This window comes from Equus caballus, chromosome 7, assembly GCF_041296265.1.
Source record: "Equus caballus isolate H_3958 breed thoroughbred chromosome 7, TB-T2T, whole genome shotgun sequence".
Lineage (NCBI taxonomy): Eukaryota > Metazoa > Chordata > Mammalia > Perissodactyla > Equidae > Equus > Equus caballus.
In genome coordinates, this window is record NC_091690.1 from 6,319,001 (window position 1) to 6,341,067 (window position 22,067).

The 22,067-nt window shown below is 41.0% G+C and overlaps 1 protein-coding gene across 1 annotated transcript in view; it reads left to right on the top strand.

Moving 5' to 3' along the window:
- PIWIL4 (piwi like RNA-mediated gene silencing 4) overlaps positions 1 to 20,555 on the top strand; it is a 39,013-nt gene extending 18,458 nt beyond the window's left edge. The window contains exons 9-20 of the mRNA XM_023644671.2: positions 1,084 to 1,207; positions 2,289 to 2,406; positions 4,709 to 4,820; positions 7,474 to 7,658; positions 9,725 to 9,797; positions 12,177 to 12,377; positions 13,334 to 13,437; positions 15,637 to 15,707; positions 17,100 to 17,253; positions 18,929 to 19,054; positions 19,166 to 19,313; positions 20,012 to 20,555. Coding sequence (XP_023500439.1) covers positions 1,084 to 1,207; positions 2,289 to 2,406; positions 4,709 to 4,820; positions 7,474 to 7,658; positions 9,725 to 9,797; positions 12,177 to 12,377; positions 13,334 to 13,437; positions 15,637 to 15,707; positions 17,100 to 17,253; positions 18,929 to 19,054; positions 19,166 to 19,313; positions 20,012 to 20,128 — 1,533 coding nt within the window. The 3' untranslated portion in view covers positions 20,129 to 20,555. The remainder of the gene's footprint in view (positions 1 to 1,083; positions 1,208 to 2,288; positions 2,407 to 4,708; positions 4,821 to 7,473; positions 7,659 to 9,724; positions 9,798 to 12,176; positions 12,378 to 13,333; positions 13,438 to 15,636; positions 15,708 to 17,099; positions 17,254 to 18,928; positions 19,055 to 19,165; positions 19,314 to 20,011) is intronic.
- The last annotated feature ends 1,512 nt before the right edge of the window (positions 20,556 to 22,067 follow it).

Genomic DNA, 22,067 nt, shown 5'->3' on the forward strand with positions numbered 1-22,067 from the left:
ACATAGTAAGCACACCATGTGTGCTGAATTAATGAAGTCGTGGATAAAAGCTCTCCTTCTACAAAGCCTTCTCCAAGCTTTTTAGCCATAGCATTAGTTGCAATCACCACTTTAAATTGCAATTTCCGCGGTTTTTTTTTAATTTAATGAGTAAGGTCCTTATTGAAATGGAGGAACTCTCAATCCTTACTTAATTATAATTATTGATGTCAGCATCACATAATGCCCAGGCATTTTGTAAATTATAATTCCAGTTGTTCTCTCATTAGTGTTGAGTAAATTATAGTGGAAATGAATGTTAATTGGAACCTTTGCTGTTGGAAGATTAACTTTTGGCAAGGTGATAATGTTGAAATTCAAGTTTAGGCAGAGAAAGGGGGTGGGGCAGGCACTAACAGTTATAAACCAGACGCCATTCTTGTGGTTACATGGGATAGTTCTGAGCTACGGTTCTCATTTTATGGATGAGGAAATGTCAGTAGCTTCCCAGTGTCACAGTCCAGTCAAGTAGACGAGCTGGGGATCAGATTCACATCTGTCAGACTTCAAAGCTGCTCCCCTACAGAATCATTCAATCCTGGAAATAAGGGGCAGTTATGCTCTTTTGGGAAATCTGACATTAACTCAATTTAACCCTTGCCTCCAACTTGTGTGTAGATATTTTCAAAATGAATAGAAGTGCTTAGACCCGGTTAGTTACGCACGGGGTGGTCTGCCTCAGCCGTCAGTAGTTGAAGTGCTGGCACTGAGTTGGCTCCACTGGGATCATTGCACTAATTATGGAGCTGGCAGAGGCTAGTCTGCCTCTGGATGAAACCCAGAAGAGAGGAGGCAAATTACTTTTTTAAATGGTGTTTCATTATACAAGATAATTAAAATCATAAAACTGGTCCTCAGATATAAAAGGTAGAGCCTGTGAAGGAAGTGGGAATGAGTAGGTAACCACGGGATTTTTTTTTTCTTTATTGAAAAGATTTGCCTGTATATATTCATTTTGGGATTATCTTGTTGCTTATGGGCAAGGATGCTCATTTTACACTGTTTCCATATTAACTTTTCCCTCGTTAATCTTGCATCCTGCAGCAATATGATATTGCTTTATCTGACCTAAATCAGCCGGTGCTTGTTAGTCTGTTGAAAAGCAAGAGAAATGACAACGCTGAGGCTCGGCTGGCCCACCTGATACCTGAGCTCTGCTTTCTAACAGGTAATGTTTATGTTTCATACCCTCTCAGGCTTCTGATCATGGGCTCCTGACACTTAGCCGTTGGCAGAGCCTCTTTAAGTAAGTCGAGTGCCAGAGCATTAATTTAACCCATGGAGGATGGGCCCGTTAAGTAGTTTATTTGACAGTAGGATATTTGAGGTGGGTATTGAGGAGGATAGGGTGCCCTTTGGAAATTGCTTGGCACAGTGAGTTATCTATTTCCTTGATGTTGTGTTTTCCATTTGTTACATTGATGTAAAATAGGCCCCCGGATACTTTTCTAAAGCTGCTCTTCACTATTTTTTGAACTTCACCAGAATAGGGAGTGACATAACTTTGGTTTTTTCAGGTATATTGTTGAGGATCCAAAATGATCCTTTTTTTCTTTTTGCAAAGCCTCCAGAAGGTAATCCTCCCTGACAGTGGAATCTGAGTAACTGTCTCCGGTACTTTCAATCGTGTTCCTTTGATTAACACGGTGGGACTATGAAGGGGAGACTTTCTACTTTTTACATTTTTTATTGCTCGAATCAGTTATGATGTGCATCTATTTATTTTACAAATAGAAAAATTAATAAGGATGTAGTCCTTGAAGGGAAGGAGGCTCGTTCTTCCTGGTGTTCTGATGCTCTAGGTCTGCACGGTCCCATGTGCGAGCCCCAGCCGCATGCGTTTGTTGAGGACTTGAAATGTAACTAGTGTGACTGAGGGGCGGTCGGAGATCTGCTGCACGTGTAGAATACAGACTGGATTTCTAAGACTTAATACATAGGAAAAAAGGGAAAATAATTCACTAATAAATTTTTTAATTGATTACATGTTGAAATGATAATATTTTGGATATATTGAGTTAAATAATGTATACTATTTATATAATTTCGTCTGTTTCTTTTTGGCTTTTTTAATGTGGCTACTAGAAAATTTAAAGTGACATGTGTAGCTTGTGTTTCTATTGGACAGTGCTGTCCAGATGCTAAATCTGATTCAGTTTAAGTGAAAAGCTGACACCGTGCCTGAGATGGGCCGGGGTTCCATTGCACATGGTTAGCGTTTTCACTTGGTTTTCATTTACACGTAATAGGGCTGACTGACGAGGCAACCTCTGATTTCCAGTTGATGAAAGCTGTGGCTGAAGAAACACGTCTCAGTCCTCTGGGAAGGCAGCAGCGCCTGGCCAGGCTTGCTGACGACATCCAGAGGTACCGAGATGCCTTGCTGGGCCACAGTGTACCCTGCCTAAGGCCTCGTTTATAGAATTGAGTCATCTGTAAACCGCTTCATTCCTTGATGAAAATGTCTCGTTGCTATTGATTGAGAGCATGGCATATGTGAATTGTGTTGTCCAGAGCCAGAGGTTCATCCGAGATGCCTCAGGACCGTAGGTTGAGGAGAGCTGGTTGGAGCCCACAGGGGCAGAAGTACTACCCCACTTCACCTAGATAGCTCTGCGCTCATCCACTGAATACGGTGAAGTTCTGGATAAAATTTTGGATGAAGACAAGGGATATAATTAAAAAAAAATCAACCACTCTAGGCCCCCAATATTCAGGGTTAAGAATGTTCAGATCTTAATATAGTGGCCTCAGCACACTGAGCATGAGGAAGCCCCACGATGTGTTCTTTAAACTTAGGAACACCTTTGTGCCCTTTGGTTCAGCCCGTCTGATTCTCAGACTGCATTCCTGCCCTTGTTTATGACAGTTTGCTGTGACCTGTGAGGGGAAAATTGAGCGTCTCCCTGGTTCTCCCTTCTTATCACCTGAAACTTCACGGTCCAGTGCTGTAGCCCCGTGTGAAATGTGGCTAGTGCCACATCTTGAAATGATCATATTTTGGATATATTTGGTTAAATAATATATATTTTAAAAATAACTTTGTTACTTTGTACTTTTTTTAATGCAGCTGCTAGAAAATTTAAAATTATATATGTGGCTTGCTTTATATTTCTACTGGACAATGTTGTAGAATGGTCTTTTTTCCTTTAAAAAGTGTTATTTTTTAAACTAATACCAGTTTATGAAGGAACTTGAAAATTTACATAAGCAAGAAGAAAGAAGCGTGTGTGCATGCATATACTTGGTAAATATTTGTTTAATGAATGAATCATAATTGAATGAGTGGTGTATATTCTTTCAGATATTTTCAAATGTATACAATCACGTTCTTTTTAGGAAAATAACAGTGCTGTACGTCATGTTTTGTAACTTGCTTTTTCTTGAGCAATTCTATATGGTAAGTGTGCATCTCTAGTGTCATGCCAGTGGTTTCACTTTTCCATTTCATGGCTACACGTTATGTCACTTATTCTGGACATCTTTCTGACTTATGCCTGTATGAGTGGAGCTTCCTGGTTCTCTCCTCTTGTATTGGGCTGTGGAGACGTCTTCCCGACGCATCTACCCGCACCTGTCAGTATCCCATTTACTTAACCCAGTTTTCTGTCCAGTGATTGCCTCACTCATCTCATCTGGGCAGAGAGTGTCTGAAGCAAAATAATTAATTCAAAGTATCCAATGTGACCAGACCAGACATAACATTAACAGGTGGAAACAATGAGCTGTTTTGGAAGGACAGTGGTTAAGAGGTTTGAGCTCCCTGAAGAGAGAGGGAAAGCTTTAATGGGCAGACGAAAACAAGGACCTCTTCAGTTTCCTTTGTGAGTGCCTCGCTTACCATGTCCTGGCCACTGTAATAGAAACCAGGAGACAAAGTCAGTGTGGCTGCTACAGCACAATGGAGGTTATCACATGTCATGATCCAATGAAATAGCACATAAACTATGAGTAGAGTTTACTAAGTTATAAACTTGAAGTTCTAAACAAATATAAAGGTACTGTTATTATTTCTAATACTAATATTCTCCTCATAATCTTCCTACTGCCCTGTCTGTCCTTCCGAAGCGTAAGTCCTTATCTTCCCTTCCTTTATCGTCCTCCATCCACTCCCAAGCCAATAAATTCAAATATTCCAGAAGACATCTCTACATATAGCGACTCCAGAATATCTCTTTATGAACAAGTTTGTTATCAGGAATAATATTTCACATTTATTGAGCATGTAGCATGTGCCAGGCTGTGTGGCTGCACTTTCCGTGTATTGTCATGTTGTCTTTACATCAACCCTATGAAGTCGCTGGTTTTATGATCCCTACATTTTGCCAATAAGGAAATCAAGACTTTAAAAGATTTAAGAGTTTGGTCAAGGTCACATATGATATGTCAGCACTAGGACTTAGATCCGGGTCTGTCTGGCTCAAAGGCCCATTTTGCAAACCAACGTGCCACACTGGAAGCTTTTCCCCACCCTGCACGTCCCAAATGGGTGCAGTCGTCCTATGATTCTTTTCAGCAGGGAAAAAAAATGATGAGTGGAAATAGAAGCCAGAAATCCTAAAGAAAATCAGGCCCTGAATAATTCAGGAAGTTATAATTCTATCTCTAATGATTAAAATTATTCAGAAAGTAAGCACTTTAATGACTTAAAATTCAAATCTATCAACAGAAACAAGGATGCTCGTTTTGAGCTGGAGACCTGGGGGCTACGTTTTGGATGCCAGATGTCTCTGACTGGCCGGGTTGTGCCTTCAGAAAAAATATTAATGCAAGACCACGTAGTAAGTGCTGTGATTTTATTTTCATTTAGAAGTATTTACTTGGATATGTGTAAGTTTGAAGATTTGCCAGAGTGACTAGTGGGCTTACAGTATTCATTTGGTTTCTCCATGGCCACGTCCCTGCCCTCCCTTACTCTTCAGCCTTGCGGTTCCCTCTGATCCATGTGTACTTGTACCAGCTTAGAGGCATCTAGCAAACACGATTTAGGTTAGTCTGTGCAGTGTGGTGTCACATTTAAAGATGCATTAGAAAATGGCATTTCAAACCATTGCAATGAAAAGATGCCCACCTATTATTGGTGTTGTACTACTCTTATATCATTTGAAAAAACCCAAAACCAAAAATACAACTATAGTACCTGAGAAAATTTTATTAATTGATGAAGGCGGATTTCAAAAGACTATGTTTTCTGATACCAGAGTTGGTTCTTTAGTTGCTGTGTCAGTTGCATCTGTTAATCTTCTAAAGTAAAATGCTGCTCAGTTGGCATAAACATGAAACTGTTTGCACAGAACCCATCCCCAGCTCCAGCACTCAGGGAAAGAGGCCTTCTGAAACTGAAGAGATGTATCATTACCTCTTTTGGGCTTCAGTTGAAGAAACAAACCTATTTTATGCAAAAAATTTGCATTATCTTTCTACTTGTCCCCTCCGTTTTCCCCATTTTAAAAGCCAGTTCCATTTCATGTCATTTTTAAAGGCTCTCTTCTTGCCTTGTTTGCTATAATAAATCAACATGTCTAAACTAATGTATCTGAGCAACCAATGTTTTATGTTGGCAGAATGGGGATTTTTAAAATAATTTCTTTTGATAATCTATCCAAATTACCAAAATCCTTACTGGAGAAGCTGAAGAAAAACTACTTTTAAAAACAAAGCACTTTGTCACCTGCTAAAATGTAGGCCCCCGTTGGGATCTTGGTCAGGAGTCAATAGAGAGAAGCTCAGTTTCAGTTCCTTGTATGGAGTGGGACTTAAAATATTTGAAATGATCTGTTTCCTCATCTCTATAAGTAAGGTCACATGTGTCAGAGCTGTTTTTGGTGTGGAAACAGGTCTTCATAGGAGGAGGCACTGAAATGGAGAACCCGCCCCCTAGAGGCGGTGGCGGCTGTCATTGACTTCTTGGCAAATGCTGCTTTTCTGAAATTGGGTTCTAAGAACTGAGCAAACTAAAGGTTCACAGGCCTCAGAGTAGGCCCCGGGCATTTGTCCTGGGTCTCCTGCCAGCCCATCAGATGACAGCAGGTAGGAGTGTAGGTGAGGAGACAGTGGCTCTCCCCGTACTGGCTCGAATGGAAAGGAGTGAACCTTGACTCCAGATTGAACCATCTGTGGAGGGCTAGCCCTTCCCCTTCTTTCTCAGGCTAAGGTCACCTCCAGGAGCTGAGTCCCTGCCTGGCCACCTGATGGACGGCGTCATGAGGATGGCAGGTGGTTGGCAGTCAGAGTGCTTGGTGGAAAGTACCCTGATGGCAGTGTCAAGAAGACCAGCATTCTAAACCTGTCACTGCCACCGACTGGCTCCCTAACCTCTCTCAGCTACAGCTTTGGAGTCTGTAAAACAAGGGGATTGCACAGTGCTTCTTAAACATTAATGTACACATGGGTTACCTGGGAACTTGTTAGCTTACAGATTCTGATTCAGTGGGTCTGGAATGGGACTCTGCATCTCTGACAAGCTCTCAGGAGATAGTCATGCTGCTACAAGACAACACTTTGAGTAGTTAGAGATTAGATTACAGTGTGGTCTCTTTTTTTGGTGAGGAAGATTGGCCCTGAGCTAACATTTGTGCCAGTCTTCCTCTATTTTGTATGTGGGATGCTGCCACTGCTTGGCCTGATGAGTGGTATGTAGGTCTGTGCCCGGGATATGAACCCATGAACCCTGGGCCACTGAAGCAGAGCACCTGAACTTAACCACTATGCCATCAGGCTGGCCCCAGTGTGGTCCTTTTTAATTCAAGCAGTGGCTCTTCCCAGCAGTGACATTTGCATTTGATTCCAGTCCGTGGATATAAGCAGAGGGCTAGTGACCAGTCTAAAGTCTTCCCTCTTCAGTGCAGGGAGCTTCTTTTTCCTGGTCACCTGGAGAAACTTCCAAGAGTGAGAAAGGAGCTTGTGTCCTGGTCTCATCTTTGCTCCTAGATGTAGCCTACTCCTAGCATAATGTGTATTCTTAACTGCCCCGTAGGATTTGTTAGTTTTAGTATGACGACCTGGAGTATCAATAATCAGCATTTTCTATCTGAGATATCTACATGCCTGAAATAAAGAGACCAAATTGGACAGCCCCCTTGCCTGAGCCGTTCATGATAAAGGTCGTAGAGTCTTAGAACTGTAAGGGAACCTAGGGATCTTTGAACCAGACACGTTTCTTTGCACGCAGCAGAGGTCCATGAGGTAAGGGGATTTGCCAAAGGGTCTGCAGCCAGAGAGTGGCCACCCAGGGATGATGCTCAGATGCCTCCACTCGGGAAGCACCTGTATTCTGTCAGATGTGCCCTGCTTGTATCGGTGTTTTAAGTCTGTGAATACCAGACTGTATGAATAGTTCTGTTATGACAAAGATGGACCATCTCCACACTGTCTTTATTTAATTGCTCTCTGAATAAATGTGTTCAATCCTTTCATGATCATTATTTTCCTCAGTGTCAACCTTTGTCGGCTGCTGATTGGTTCAAGGATCTGCGAACTTGCAAGATTTTGAGCACACAACCTTTGAATAAATGGTTGGTTATATGTAGTAACAGAGCGGGAGATGCAACTGAGAACTTTCTGAACTGCTTGAGAAGAGTTGGAAGTTCCATGGGGTTTAATGTGGACTACCCCAAAATGTGAGAATATACTGAAAATCATCCCAGCCTTTTCCATATATTAATTTGGTTTGGTTAGAAGATAGGAAATAATGGCTGACAGAGCTACAAAAGCTTCCTCATCTCAGTAAATTTTCCTAATATAAAGTGCTAAGAAAATAGTTACAAGTAGATTTTACGGTGATTAAATTTTTATTCTGTTGAAGTATATTTTATGTTGGTCTTGTAAAACTGTTTTCACAGTTTTTTAAGCAATAGTCTCATTACTTCAAAATCTTTTCAGTACTAGTTTGGGTATAAATCCTTAATAAATCAATCTATTGCCTTCCCAACCTTTTTTCCTTAATTCTTTCCTATTGGTTATTTATAAAACTTAAGCAGGATATTAAAAAATAAAAGTTGCATTTCCTGACTTATTTGATACATTTTATGCTTTGAAATTTAAGGTAAAAATAGATCTGAAATAAGCTTTTCTGATTCTGTTAGTGTAGCATGATTAGTCATTTAAGTAGTTTTCTGTTAAAACCGAAGTCATTCATTTAGTTTTTGAACATTTGTTGAGTATCTACTGTATGCTAGACGCTATGCCAGTTATTGGAGATGAGAAAGATAAATAAATTGCTTGCACTTTAGTAAGGGATCCATATATATACACATAATCACAGATAAATTGGATATTGTTTTGCTTTAGAAAAGCCATAAAGTTGGTCATGCTTCATTTTATTGAGCTTGATATGCTTGGTAAGGAGCAATAAATACTTCATTTTCTTTGTTCCAGTGGAGGTGCAAATGTCCTAATTGGCATGGTGGGAAGTTATACTTAAACACGTGGTTACTAATTAATTACATTGGCAGTGCAAGCATTGTTGAAAAGCATAGATATTCCCAAAGTCTCATTTTACATCGTAGTGTAGAGTTCTCCTCTTATCAAATCTGTTAACAAATCACCTGGTTTGAGTTTCGCCTGCTCTAATTTCTCTTCACCCACGAGCTAACAAAGCAGGAAGAGATGAATGAAAGGAGCCACAGTCAGCAGACCCTGGGCGGGCGTCACGGGCTCGCTCTTACACGAGTTCCACAAACAAGCCCCTGCCCGTGTTCTATTCTTGGCGTGTTTTATTTGAAAGCCCATATTTTATTCCATCCTTTTTCTTTCCCATGAAGTATCTATTTACCTGTTAGATTTATATGCATAGTTTCTCCCATCCGAAGCGTTTGCCTGATGAGTTTAGAAGGATTGGACAGTAAGAGAGCGGTTGAGTCTGCGTGCAAGAGATTGAATTGGAAGAGTCAGAAACATTTAGTTGCAGGCCATTCCCGCAGCTCAGTTAAAATCAGCAAGCAGGAGGCAGTGGTCCTGCCACCTACTGGGCAAGTTTTACAATGCTATGGGGCATTGGGACAGTCCAGTCACATACAGGTATGAGAGGCTGATTGTCCATAAAGAAACTAGATCTGTAAATCCCTCTGTGTGGAAATTACTTCTGTAGCCTCTGGTCCCTAACATGATGTAAGCACAGAACAGCTAATTGATAAGTTTTATTGGCTGATTGATTGATCAAAGCTAAATATTCCAGGCTCCAAACAAGCTACCACTAAGGAAAAAACCTTTCAGTCTAAAATATGCAGATTAGCTGAATATCTGGGTCTCATTAACCTGATGATTTTTGAAACATTTATTTTTAAGTTCCCCTGGAACTTCAGATTCAGTATTAGAGAAATCTTAATCCCAGTTTCACTTGAACCCTGTTTCAGACGCTCGATATTGAGACTTGTGATTTCAAAACTTCACTTTCAACCCCGTTTTGAACAACAGAATTAATTAATTGTAGGGATTCCATGCAATTGAAGAAATTTCATTTTCCACCAAATGATTTTTTAAGCTCATAAAAATGATTGTTAAATGTTTTGGGTGTGTCTTGTAGTGGGAGAAACAATTTTGGACTTCAAAAGGTTTTCACTTTCTTCTAAGTTTTTCCTCAAATTCCTAGTCTGTTGTAAAACTCCATTTGTATTATTTTAAGTCCTGATGATATATGCTACTAAGAAGGGAATTATGTATCTTCAAAATTCATCTTTTTATGTAGCATAAAAGTACAAGAAAATCCAGCAGCATTCCTTACCAGTATACAGAAACATGTTGGTCCTGATGTTCAGTTGGTAAGTAGAGGATAATCTTTGTGTTTTGATGTATTATTTTTATTTTTTCTTTAGAAGGCAAAAATTGAAAGAAGGAATCCGAAAATATTCTCCCATGATGTGTTTGCAAATTGCTGTGCATTTCCTCAAGCACTTAAGAAAGTATTAGTCTTAGTACTTTAATCAATATTTTATCTCCCTTTCAGATTTCTAATATTAATTTTTAAATGTCTGCTGTTGGCCCTGTATCAGCCTTGTGGATGTTTGCGTATTTTCCAGCTTGTTGGGGGTATTTTTCACTTAAGATTTAAGATAAATTGATTCCCACCTCATCCCATAAATGTTGGGGCACCCCGTGTTCTCCCCAGTGTTTCGGGGGATTCTTGGAGCGTTTAGGTTTTTCCATGTCACCAATGGTCCCAAAGTTCCTGCTTCCTCTGAATTCTTGCCCTCTGTGTGTCTCATCTTTCACCGGTGCCATTTCCTCCTGCATTGCGTCCCTCTGTGGGACATCCGCAATTGTCTCATCTCCCAGAGTATCGTGTGTGTATGTGTGTGTGTGCATGCGTGCATGTGTGCGTGTTTGGTGTGTAGCTGACTTTGCAGTGGGTCTGGGGCCAAGGCATGATTACGTCACACCCCAACATTCCAGACAAGTTAAAATTGACATCCCTGTTCATAAAAATCTCTCAACCATTCTCATTTCTTAGAAGTGTTTACTTTTCACCCAGGCCTCACCTCCCAATATATTGTAGTGCTCTCCTGTCCTGCCTCCTCGGCCAGCTCCCTAGCTCACTCATCCCAACTCCCGACGTTCCCCGTCATCTCTCGTGCAAAGTAGTTCAGCTTCCTTTCTTTTTCAGTCAGACACCAAAAAATGGTCCATAAGGATGTTATGGTAAAAAGGATTCTCACCCTAAAAGCATTTATTTTTTATTCAAAAAAATCAAACTTTCAGAAATGTTGCAAGAACAGTACAAAGAACTCCCATATACTCTCAACCCAGATTCCCCAATTGTTGGTATTTTATATTTGCTTTATCATTCCCTCCACCCCTCCCTCCCTCAGCTCTGGAATCAGACATTTCTCCAATGAGCCCTGATTGATTTTAGTAGAGAACAGTATTTAGAAACCAAGATCTGGGCACTGGGTGTGCTTATTTGCTACTGGGGTGTCACTGCCCCTAAGCTTTCTCGATGGGCAAAGCTAGGAAATTTGTGTATGTATCTATCTATTATACATACACACACATACATTTACGTCTATTTTATTACTATATGTGTTAAGGTATATTGAAAACAAGTTTAAACACGCCTCCAGTCCCAATCCAGCACCGTGGGAGAGGTGCTTTTTCATATTTGTCCCTCCCTTCTCTGATAGTGAGAAACATGGCTCCTAGTATTCTCCACATGTTTGCTTACTTCTCAGTCCCTTAGTGTGTAACCAGTCTCACTTGACTCTCAATTTTTTTGGCCTTGGTCCCTAGTGGGCCACTGCCTTGTTCTACCACCTACCTCACTTGGCCCCAAATTCATAGGGTAGAAGGAAGGAAGGCCCCTAAGAGGCTTTTGCTGACAATTTAAAAATATTTTTTCCTACTTTATCTAATTATGTTTAAATAATTTTAGCCCTTGACATTATAGTTTTGAACAGTTCTACAGATTAAAAAATCGCTTTGTTTTCTTCTGTTAATCATGACAGCACCTATCTTTTCTATGCTTGTAAGTTTTTGAAGGTACAGAATACAATACGGGAAGGAGTTGGAGGTAGGCCAGGAGAAGTCCTTCTGTGAGGGAAACAGCCAATAAGAAGTAGGGGCAGAGACAGAAATGGGTGGAATTAAAAATACCAGGGAGCTGAAGTTTCTTTCTCCTTATTTTTCTTCCTGCCATATCCAGACTCTCAAGTCCCAGTAAACAAAATATTTGCTCTTGTTTCTGTTATTTTGGTTGTCTAGTACCTAATGTGAAAGAGACCACAGTTTAAGCCAGTTCTTATCTGCTGGTGAAGGTGGGCGAGTGGGCAGTGGGGATGAGAGCTGGAGAGTCGCAGGAAAAGAAGGAGGGAGGGAGCTGGAGAAAGAGTTAGGTTAGAGGGGCATTTGAGGAGGCTCACAGAATCATGATGTAGAGAAAGGAGGAGGAAGGAAAAGCCAGGGAAGATGGGCAGGTTTGCAGTGGGGCTTTGCAGAGAAGACAGCTGGTGAGAAGGCCTTTCAAAGGCATTGATTAATTGTCAGTGGTTTCAAGGCCATTTAAGAGAACTACAGGCATGTTAATATTTGCTCCTTGGGAACCGAAGGGCGAGAGATGTTTGGAGAATCTATGCATTCATTTTTTTAAAAGCTACTTCTAAGCGTAAGTAAATTGATTTTCTTTTCTTCTCTTTTTTTTGCTTTAGGTAATGTGTATTCTGCCTTCTAATCAGAAGAGCTATTATGAGTCCATTAAAAAGTATTTGAGCTCAGACTGCCCAGTCGCGAGCCAGTGTGTGCTTGCCCGGACCTTGAATAAACAGGGCATTCTGATGAGTGTTGCCACCAAGATTGCCATGCAGATGACCTGTAAACTGGGAGGCGAGCTGTGGGCCGTTGAAATCCCCGTGAGGAATCTGTCGCTCTTTTCCTTTTAGTAATCAATCAATCAATTTTTAAAATTAAATCAGAGTAGGAGGTATTTTCCCGTGATCCCAGAAGTATTTGTTCTGTTTGGTAAGGCTCTGCTCTGGGTTCTGGCATTACACGAGCCAGAGGGTCCCCAGAAGGTGAGGCATGTACCCTCTTCTCAAGGAGCTTCGGTTAAGCTGCTAACAGATTATTTCATGACAGAGAATCTAGGTGGGCATGGACTTGCAGAGCCTTGATTGGAACCTCCCAGCTGCTATTGAAACTCTGTGCTCCATGGCTCCTCCCCTCCTCTGCTTTCAGCAGAGTGCTAACTCTCAGAGTGGCCTTGCACCTTGGGTGGGGGCCACCCCAGAGTTTGGGGAGCTGGCAGAGTCTGTGATCTGAACCTCCAAACTGTTGGGGGATCTGAGAAAATCCTTATGGTCACTGTGAGATGAAGTGAGGGAGTGAGAAGTGAAGGAATGTTGCCTGTTCCCTGACGTATCCATCACTAGAATGTGCGCGATTTCCCCCAGCTGCCCCCTCCTGGAAGTGCCTAGCCAAGCGAGGATTCCTTAGCCATCTGAAGAATAGGGATGGAATTCCTCTTCAGATTCCTTTAGCCCAGAGGCAAGGGATAAATGGATTGACCACTTTCCCAGAATCTCCTGAGCCACAGCTGGCTCTTGCCCGCCCCCACAGAGGATGGTGGCTATTTTGGACTACACTGAGTCTCTTACGCAAAGTGTATACTGTATTCTTCCCTCCATCTTTACGTCTCCTTGGTTTCTGATTTGATAATCTGCCTCACCCGGACCTTGATGTCCCTGGCACATAGCTTAACTTAAATAATTTAATCACTAGGGACCACTTTTAAAAAACTTTATGTTAAATCATTGCTTGGGGAAAGTATACCTCATCTCATTATATCATGGAAATTTTAATTTTACAGTTGAAGTCCCTGATGGTGGTTGGCATTGATGTCTGTAAAGATGCATTCAACACGGGAATGGTGGCAGTTGGATTTGTGGCCAGTATGAACCCCAGAATCACCAGGTACATTAAAAATTACCCTAACATGTTCTTTAATTATTATTTGTGGTTTAATTAAAGACAGTACAGCAAGAAATAGCTTGTAATCTTCAGTCATTTTTAAAATATGAACACATGGTCATAAATTTTACTTACATATAAAAATGTGATTCATAATCTTGGGATAAAGCCTCATTAAAAAACTATTTTTATACATACATTAGGACAAGCTATTGCTCGTATGCCAATCATATTCCCAAAATGATGGACATGTGAAAATTCTCGTGCATTTATTTTCTGAACATCTGCATTGTATTAGGCTCTAGGAATTTTACCCACATTATGTCAAGTAGCCGAGCAGTGGAATCAGATGGTCTGGATTTGTATCCTGAGCTGCCGTTTCCTTTCTCTGTGTCTGAGGTCTAGTTACTTAACCTTGCCCCAGTGTAGTCATCTGTGTAAAGGGAATGACAGGGATGCCAATTTCATCTCTGGGAATTACATAAGATAAAGTGCTTAGAACATCACAAACCATAGTAAATGCCCAATACGTGCTTGTCATTGTCATTGTTATCATTATGACTTGCAGACACTTGATGTAGTGGTTGTTCACACAGCTATTAAAAACATGAGCAGGATTAGGATTAATGCATTAAACATTGACTCATAGTACTTCTTACATTGTAGTTCTTAGAACTGTTTCAATATTTGTAACTAAACAACCCATTTTGAGGCTGTAGGAGCTGTTTGCAACATGTTTTCTTCCTAGACTTAAGTATTTGATTTACTCTGTTAAACTTGTGATCAGGTATGTATTTGGGATTGTGGGAAACAGGAAAAAGTAGCAACATGCCTCCGACCTCATTCCAGGGTGTTTGAGATCCCTGTTATGTGTGTCATTTGTTAATCAGGCAGGTAAAGGACTTCTGGCTTGTTAGCAGCATTCCTAATTGCGTCATTACTGTTGCCTGTATTTGGAGAACTCTGATAATGTTGACCCATACTTACCACCAAGTCATGATCTTTGTCTTCCAAGTGCTTTTATTTAATTAACGACTTTAGCAAGAGAACTGGTTTCTGAAACCTAAATAAGTTAATCATGCTGAGATGTCAAGTCCAAAATGCTCACCTATGGAGGTGGAAGTTTATGCTTGAGAAATCTTTGAATATTTTGAAAATAGATCTACTGCTAAACTAATAAATTCCTTTATAATAATAACATAGTGGCCTCTATTTATTATTCCTTATTATTTGCTGAATACTGTGCTAAATACTTCATATATATTGTCTATTTTAATTTTCACAACAACACCGTGAGGTAGTAAGTACCTTACTGTCTTGTATATTTCCTTGGTACAGATGAGGAAACCGAGGCTTAGGTTCACATAGCAAAGTCACAGAGCAGCTGAGTATGCCAGCCAGGATTTGAAGCCAGAAATGTCTGATGCCAGCACTATGCTTTAGTTTCTCTTATCAATGAATTTCATTTGGGGAGAGGAGGGTTTTAGTGTAACTGTGATCATATAGCATGTACAAAATTGTAAGCATTGATTTTTACTCATAATGTCTATTTTTTAAAATTGAGGTATAATTGATGTATAACACTATATTAGTTTCAAGTGTACAACATAATGATTTGATGTTTGTATATATTGTGAATGATCACCACAATAAGTCTAGTTAACATCTGTCACCATAGTTACAAAAACTTTTCTTTTTGTAAATAGGACTTTTAAGAACTACTCTCTTAACAACTTTCAGATATGCAATGCAGTATTCTTAACTATAGTCACCGTGCTGTATCTTACGTTTCCATGACATTTATTTTGTAACTGGAAGTTTGTGCTTTTTGACTCCATTTGCCCATTTCACACATCCCTCCAACCCCCACGTTTGGCAACCACCAATCTGTTCTCTGTATCCGTGAGCGTTTTTTTTTTTTAATTTCACATATAAGTCAGATCATCAGCATTTGTCTCTCTCTGTCTGACTTATTTCACTTAGCATAATGCCCTCAACGTCTATCCATGTTTTTGCAAATGGCAAGATTTAATTCTTTTTTATGGCTGAATAATACTCCATAGTGTGTACACACTACATCATCTTTATCCTTTCATCCATTGATGGACACATGTTATTTTCTATTTCTTAACTTAATATTAATGTATGTTTATAGTAGAAATTTTGAAGTTGAACTTTACTTTTCTTCTTTTCTTACTTTAGGTGGTTCTCCCGCTGTATCCTTCAGAGAACGACAGCTGGTGTTGCAGATTGCTTAAAAGTTTTCATGACCGGTACTGAAAATATAGCAATGGGGGCGGGCTCCAAGGACTGTTCCTTCGGACTGAGAGTCCACATGCCTATGGCAGACTAGATGGCTGGAAACAGACTCCCCAAGCCTGCCTGTGTCTACTGTCACCCAGTTAGAGACCCCCAAAGCTGTGTCATGACTCAGGCCAGCAGTCTGATTCTGTAGAATTTACATTTGTTATCTGCATGTGATAAACAGAAAGGCAAGAGGTAGCTGCTGTAGCTTCTGGTGGCTCTGGCAAGCAGCCTGAAGGCCAAAAGAAACCCCCCCTGGAGAAACCGGGTTTATGACAGAGCAGTGTTAAGCCTAGAAATAGGAGAGAAGCCTTTGGGATTGGGGTAGGGATGCTGGCAGGTGAAGGGCAGCATGGCAGGAGATGCTGGGGAAGACAGCAGATGAGGAAGGATGTCCTCCTCACACTGGGATGCAGTAGAAAGAGGTGTCTGGGGTTCCTGCCTCCCCACCAGCCCTGGCCCAGAGCTGGCTTTGCCATTCCATAGTAGTAGAAATTGTACAACTCACTCGCTCTCCTGATCTGTGTCTTCCCATCTATAAAAATTTGGGGGATTGTAAAGCTTTTTTTCCTAAAAAATTGAATTTGGTGATATGCGTTGGTAATGGACTGACATATATGATCATCTTCTATGGAACTAAAATAAATTTCCTGGACAATAAACTCTTCTAAAACAATTGTGCAATATATACATGAAAAGAAAATATTGTATCATATTACTTTCCCCTCAGTTCAAAACCTAGTCATTTTTTTTCTAGCGTATGAAAAGTTTCTGTTGGGAAGGAGTTACTGTCTGGTCTCTGCTCTTTAGGCAGTTTCTAGTTAGAGTGGGTGGAAATGCTTTCAGAGTTCATGTTGTCAGTGAGACTTGGAGTCTCATTGGGTGGGAGTCATGTAAAGAGATGCTTTCAGAGCAACAGCCTAGTTCTTTCCTTAGGTTTTCATATTTATGCTCATTAGAGAAGAAAATCACATAAAATTATCCAGTCTGTATTGAGAGGATTTAAAGACTTGAAGAAACTAAATTAGTATTAATTTGGTTTGGGGAATTTGTATGTCTATTGCATGACTTAAATTTTAATTTACTGCTTAAATATGAAAATTTCACTAAAGAGAGAAGCCAAGTTTAAGAATATGTTTTGCTGCAGAAATTGTTATGATTCCTCAAATAGCAGAGATGCAGGTACGTTCCCTAAGGTCATCCATTTTTATTTTATTTCAGATACAACTCACATTCGGCATTACCCTTTTTTACAGTGGTCTGAAATAGCAGACTTATTTAAACATTGAAATACATGGGGATTTTATTCTTCTTGGGCATTAGACAAGTCATTCTTTTCTTACGAACACCAAATTCTGCAGGAGCGCTCAACAGATGGTACAAATACAACCATGGTTTGCCAGCGCGGATAATTGTGTACCGTGATGGCGCAGGGGATGGTCAGCTAAAAACACTTATTGAATATGAAGTTCCACAGCTGCTGAGCAGTGTGACGGAAGCCAACTCAGATGCCAGGTATTAAATTAGTGTTCTTTCCACACGCTCCCAATTACGTATAGCACGCTCATCATAACGATTAAGGTTACTATATGCTGGCATATCTTTTTTTTCATGCAGTTCAGTTTCTCTCTGTTTCTGCATCATGTGAGTACAGCTGGATGGTGATTTCCCCCAGATTGGGGGGTAGTTGGGATCGTCTTACATAAATAGCCTGGGTGGTATGAGCTTTGGGGGCCGTGGGTGGGGGCCACCTGGAGGAAGGCAGGTATGCTCCGGAGCAGCTGACATGAGGTGCAGCAGGAAGCCTGCAGCGCTGCTGGCAGGTGAGGATGCTTCATACATATTAACATGCTGGGGGAAAAACACAAGCTGTGGTTTCGCATTGAAGGCCCGGATCAACACACAGAGCTGGAGCCTCTGAAGAGCAGGCACTGCTGTGCAGTGAAGGGCTACGGCAGGTGCGGAGAGAGTGCGGGCCGTGAGAGCCAAGCTGCCTGTGCAACTCAGACCATTTGCAACACCAAGCTCCTTGCTCCATTGTTGCATTTCTAGATCCGACATTTCAGTATGACATTTTCCTCAGTGATTATGTCAAGTGGAAGTGCAAGAAAAATATTAGAACTGGAAAATAGAGGAGGATGATAATCTTAAAGTCAGCTTCTTAAAATATTCGGAAAGCATCTTATTCCAAGCAGTGCACAGCACTCGGTCTGCAGGGTTTCACCCTCATCTCCACCGTCAACCAAAGTGTCATAGCCACCAGCCGCCAGGGAGCAGAGTCTTGACCTCATCAGTGACTGTTAGAGAGAGGGAGAACATATTGCCTGGGGGCGGGATCACCTTCAGCTGCTCCAAACTGCCGGAGCCGAAATAGCTCCCTCCCCACTGACCGCAGGTGACTGTGTCTGTTCAGAATCGCAAGTATGCAGTTTAGGGGCAGCAGGAGAAAACTTAGCAGTTGACAGTGCTGAGGCATTAGTTTTCTTGCACTATGACATCAACTTTCAAAACTTTCAATATTGAAGACATCGACATTTAAAAAAAATAATTTCAGTGCTTAAAATATTAAAACACAGTGACCCTTGCTTCCCAGACATTCCTTCTTTGATGACCAGTGTTTGCATTTGGCCTTAGCTTTACTGATTACTGACTTTAGCATCTGGTCCCTCGGCATTTGGCCCAAATGTGTATTTGGTCCCTCCCTCCATCCTCCCAGCTGTGGGTTTTGCAGATTGCAGGAGCAGTGATTTGAGGAGTGAGAAGAACTTGTGGTTCTCCTTTGCTGTTCAGAAACTGAGAGGAGAGTGAAGGTGAAAACGGGGGACTATCGCTAATGGGAAAAAAGTCTTGTCTCCACGGATAATTCTGGAAAATCTTTCTTTAGAAGTGCTAATTGAAGTTCATTGCCCTGTGAAACATTTCTCCCTGTCCGCTTTAAATGGTGTAAATGAACCAAATGGCTGGATACACCACACTTTTGCAACAAATGAGGATAATCCCTAATTTAAAAAATTGTGTCTCTCAGGGAAGAGAGATTGGGGGTTAATTTTTATTTTCTTCATTTTTGCAATGTTTTTCTAATGACTGAATTGATTGATTTATTCCATTTAAAAATTACCAAAAGGATAAATAGCTGCTTGGCTTGGTTTTACTCCTCTCCATCTTATTTGTTTGCCTTTCTGGTTCCAAGCTCCAAACTGTCGGTGGTCGTGGTCAGGAAGAAGTGCATGCTACGATTCTTTATGGAAGTGAACCGGACCTTGCAGAACCCACCACTTGGCACCGTGGTGGATTCGGAAGCAACACGTTTTGAATGGCAAGTGCTCTTAGAAAATCAGTTTTTAATCAGAAATTCACTGTGTATGGTTCAGGTTTGGCCTTATTCTGTTCGCTTTCTTTCCCACATTTATTCTGTTTTTCCCTTCAGGTATGACTTTTACTTGATCAGCCAGGTCGCCTGTCGGGGAACTGTTAATCCCACCTACTATAATGTCATCTACGATGACAACGCTTTGAAGCCCGACCACATGCAGAGGCTTACCTTCAAACTGTGCCATCTGTACTACAACTGGCCGGTGAGTGAGCTGTTTACTTATGTGAGTCCTGACACTCAAGGTTCCCACCCAGGAGTTGTCACCCAGTTCTCCTTTGTATCCCTACTCCTAGCACAGTGCCTGACTTTTCACAAAGGAGGAATGAATGAATGAATGAATGAATGACTCCTTAAGTCCATGGTGGGAGAAGCCCAGTCTGTCATAGAAATGAAATTGCAATAACTGTTATAATAGATTAGTATTTATATATTAGTATATATTATATACATTATCTTATGCAAGTGTGAGAGGAGGTCAGGGTATTGTTTCCATGGTACAGATGAGGAAGCCAACTCAGATTTGTGTCTGGAGGGAAAGTAACACGCATGGCTCTGTTCTGTGTTCCTGTGCATGAGGCTAAGAGCTGCTCTCAAAGTCCAAGGCCAAGATTTGCTCTGAGCCCCTTGGAACATCAAGTGATAGGAAACTTAGGTTAGCCCTGAGTAGGATGGGTCCCAGCTCCCAGCACCAACAAGCCAGACTGGCCCTCCCCCGAATCTGGCCCAGGGAGTTTTAAGTTCCCAATGAGCAAGGCTGCCCTTTGTTGGTTGAGTTTATTGTTTACTCACAAATACATTCTATTGTGTATGCAACTAGTAGGTGAAAAAACTCAGGGGAGAAAAATGGCTTTGAAGAACAAGTTGTCCTCTTAATTGCTGTCCATCCTTTTGCCTCCTCAGGGCTTAATCAGTATCCCAGCACCGTGTCAGTATGCACACAAGCTGACCTTTCTGGTGGCACAAAGCATTCATAAAGAGCCGAGTTTGGAACTAGCCAATTCTCTCTTCTACCTGTGATGACGTGACCCATTGGCTAGATGAGGAATCTGAGGAGTAGTTGGTATACTTTGTACAAATCTGCCATGAGCTCCAGACGTGGCGGGGGAAGGGAGATGGAGCTTAGTCTTAACTTCTGGAAAAAAAAATCCCAAACAACTTAATCTGAAATGGTTCAAAAGAAATGTATGTTGTTTCATTTTAAAGAGTTATATGCTTGGGGTGAATTCTCATTGTGGTATGTAGAATTAAAATGTACCATCATCTGTAAGTAATTCCACAAAGCTAAATATCCACTAAGAAAATAAGTGTTTGCATGATGTTTTGATGGTAGGTAAATGGGGTCTAATTCTCACCCTAAATTTTGTGGTTTTCTTAAATAATGTTAGAGAGCATTTTGTAGAGTGGTTTAAATAGTTGTTTAGAAAATAAAATTCAGAGCATTGCATGTGTGTTTATTGTTATTTGAATTTCAGTTGAAGTTACTTGTGAATATCATTATTTGTTTTCAGCAAAGGCTCATTGCTAGACCGCATCCCCGTCACTCCTTGAGTTATATTTCTGAAACCGAACATATCACTTGCTTTCTTGATGTTACTTTATTTCACCTAATAGCAACTACTCTCATTGATGACCTCGCTTCCTACTGCACTGAAAAAGCAGATTCCATCAGAAGAGAACCTGCCGTTCCTTCTACCCACCTAAGGGCATCTGTGTGCATAGCCCTCCCCTCCCCTTGTTATTGTCAGGGAGCAGAATTTGCTACCCCAAAATGTGTCTCTTTGGCTTGATTATTTTTAAGAACAAAAGACTCAGGAAGAAACTTTGACCTTCCCCCTAACTGGCTAAAAGAATTTAAGATAGAAGGCCTGTTTCAGGAAGGAGCTACCGCCATAGATAACTATAGTATAGCATGAACTAGGTGTGATGGACAGGGAGGAACCAGCAAGGCCCATTTGATCAAAGTCCCCTCCATGTCTCATAGTCATTGCAAGACACAGCAGACATTTATTTACCAAACATTTGCTTTCCATCTCCATATGATTTACCTTCCTCCCCTTTGAATTTCCAAACCATTACTCCCAATACCCTCCTTTGTCTTTATCTGAAGATAGTATTTAAGGTCGTAGCTTTGGCCATTTTGGCGAGTTACTCAGTTTTTCTGGGATTCTCCCATGTATACGTGTTATTAAATTTGTTTGATTTTCTCCTGTTATTTTGTCTCATGTCAGTTTAATTTAGATCAGCCAGAAGAACCCAGAAGGGTAGAGGAACATTTCTTCCTCCTCTACAGTATCATGAGTGGACCTGTGTGTGCTCCTGTGGAAGGCTCTCCCCCCGTGTACTAAATTCCATCCCCCTTGACCTATGAAGCGTGCCACGCTCACAGTTCTTCCCTCTCTCTTCTGCATTATCAGTTTTCCCCTCACACTGCACCATTCCCATTGGCATTATGAATATGCTATTCTTGCTCCCATCTTACAAAAAGAAACTATTTCCCCCTCCAGCTACCACCCCATTTCTTTGCTTCTGTTTATGGAAAAACTTCTCAAAAGGGTAGTCTATGCTTGATGTACCAATTCCTTCCTCCATCAGAATTTCACCACAATCACTCATCAGAATTGCTTTTGTCCAGCTCACCAATAGCTTCCACTTTGCTAGATTTGATTCTCAGTTCTCGGTCCTCGTCTTACCTAACCTATCACAGCATTTGGCCCAATTGATGGTTTCCTGCATCTTGTGACACTCTGCATAGCCTCTAGGATTACACACTCTTCTGGTTTTTCTCCTCCTGCATTGGTCTCTCATTCTCGGTTTCCTTTGCTGGTTTCTCCCCGTCTTCTCATCCTTTTCACATGAGAATGCCCCAGAATGAGAATATGGCTACGTGCAAAAAATATTTTGATGAAGGAAAGATCAGAGTTCCAAATTCTTGTCACAGGGGAATGATTTTGTGGAA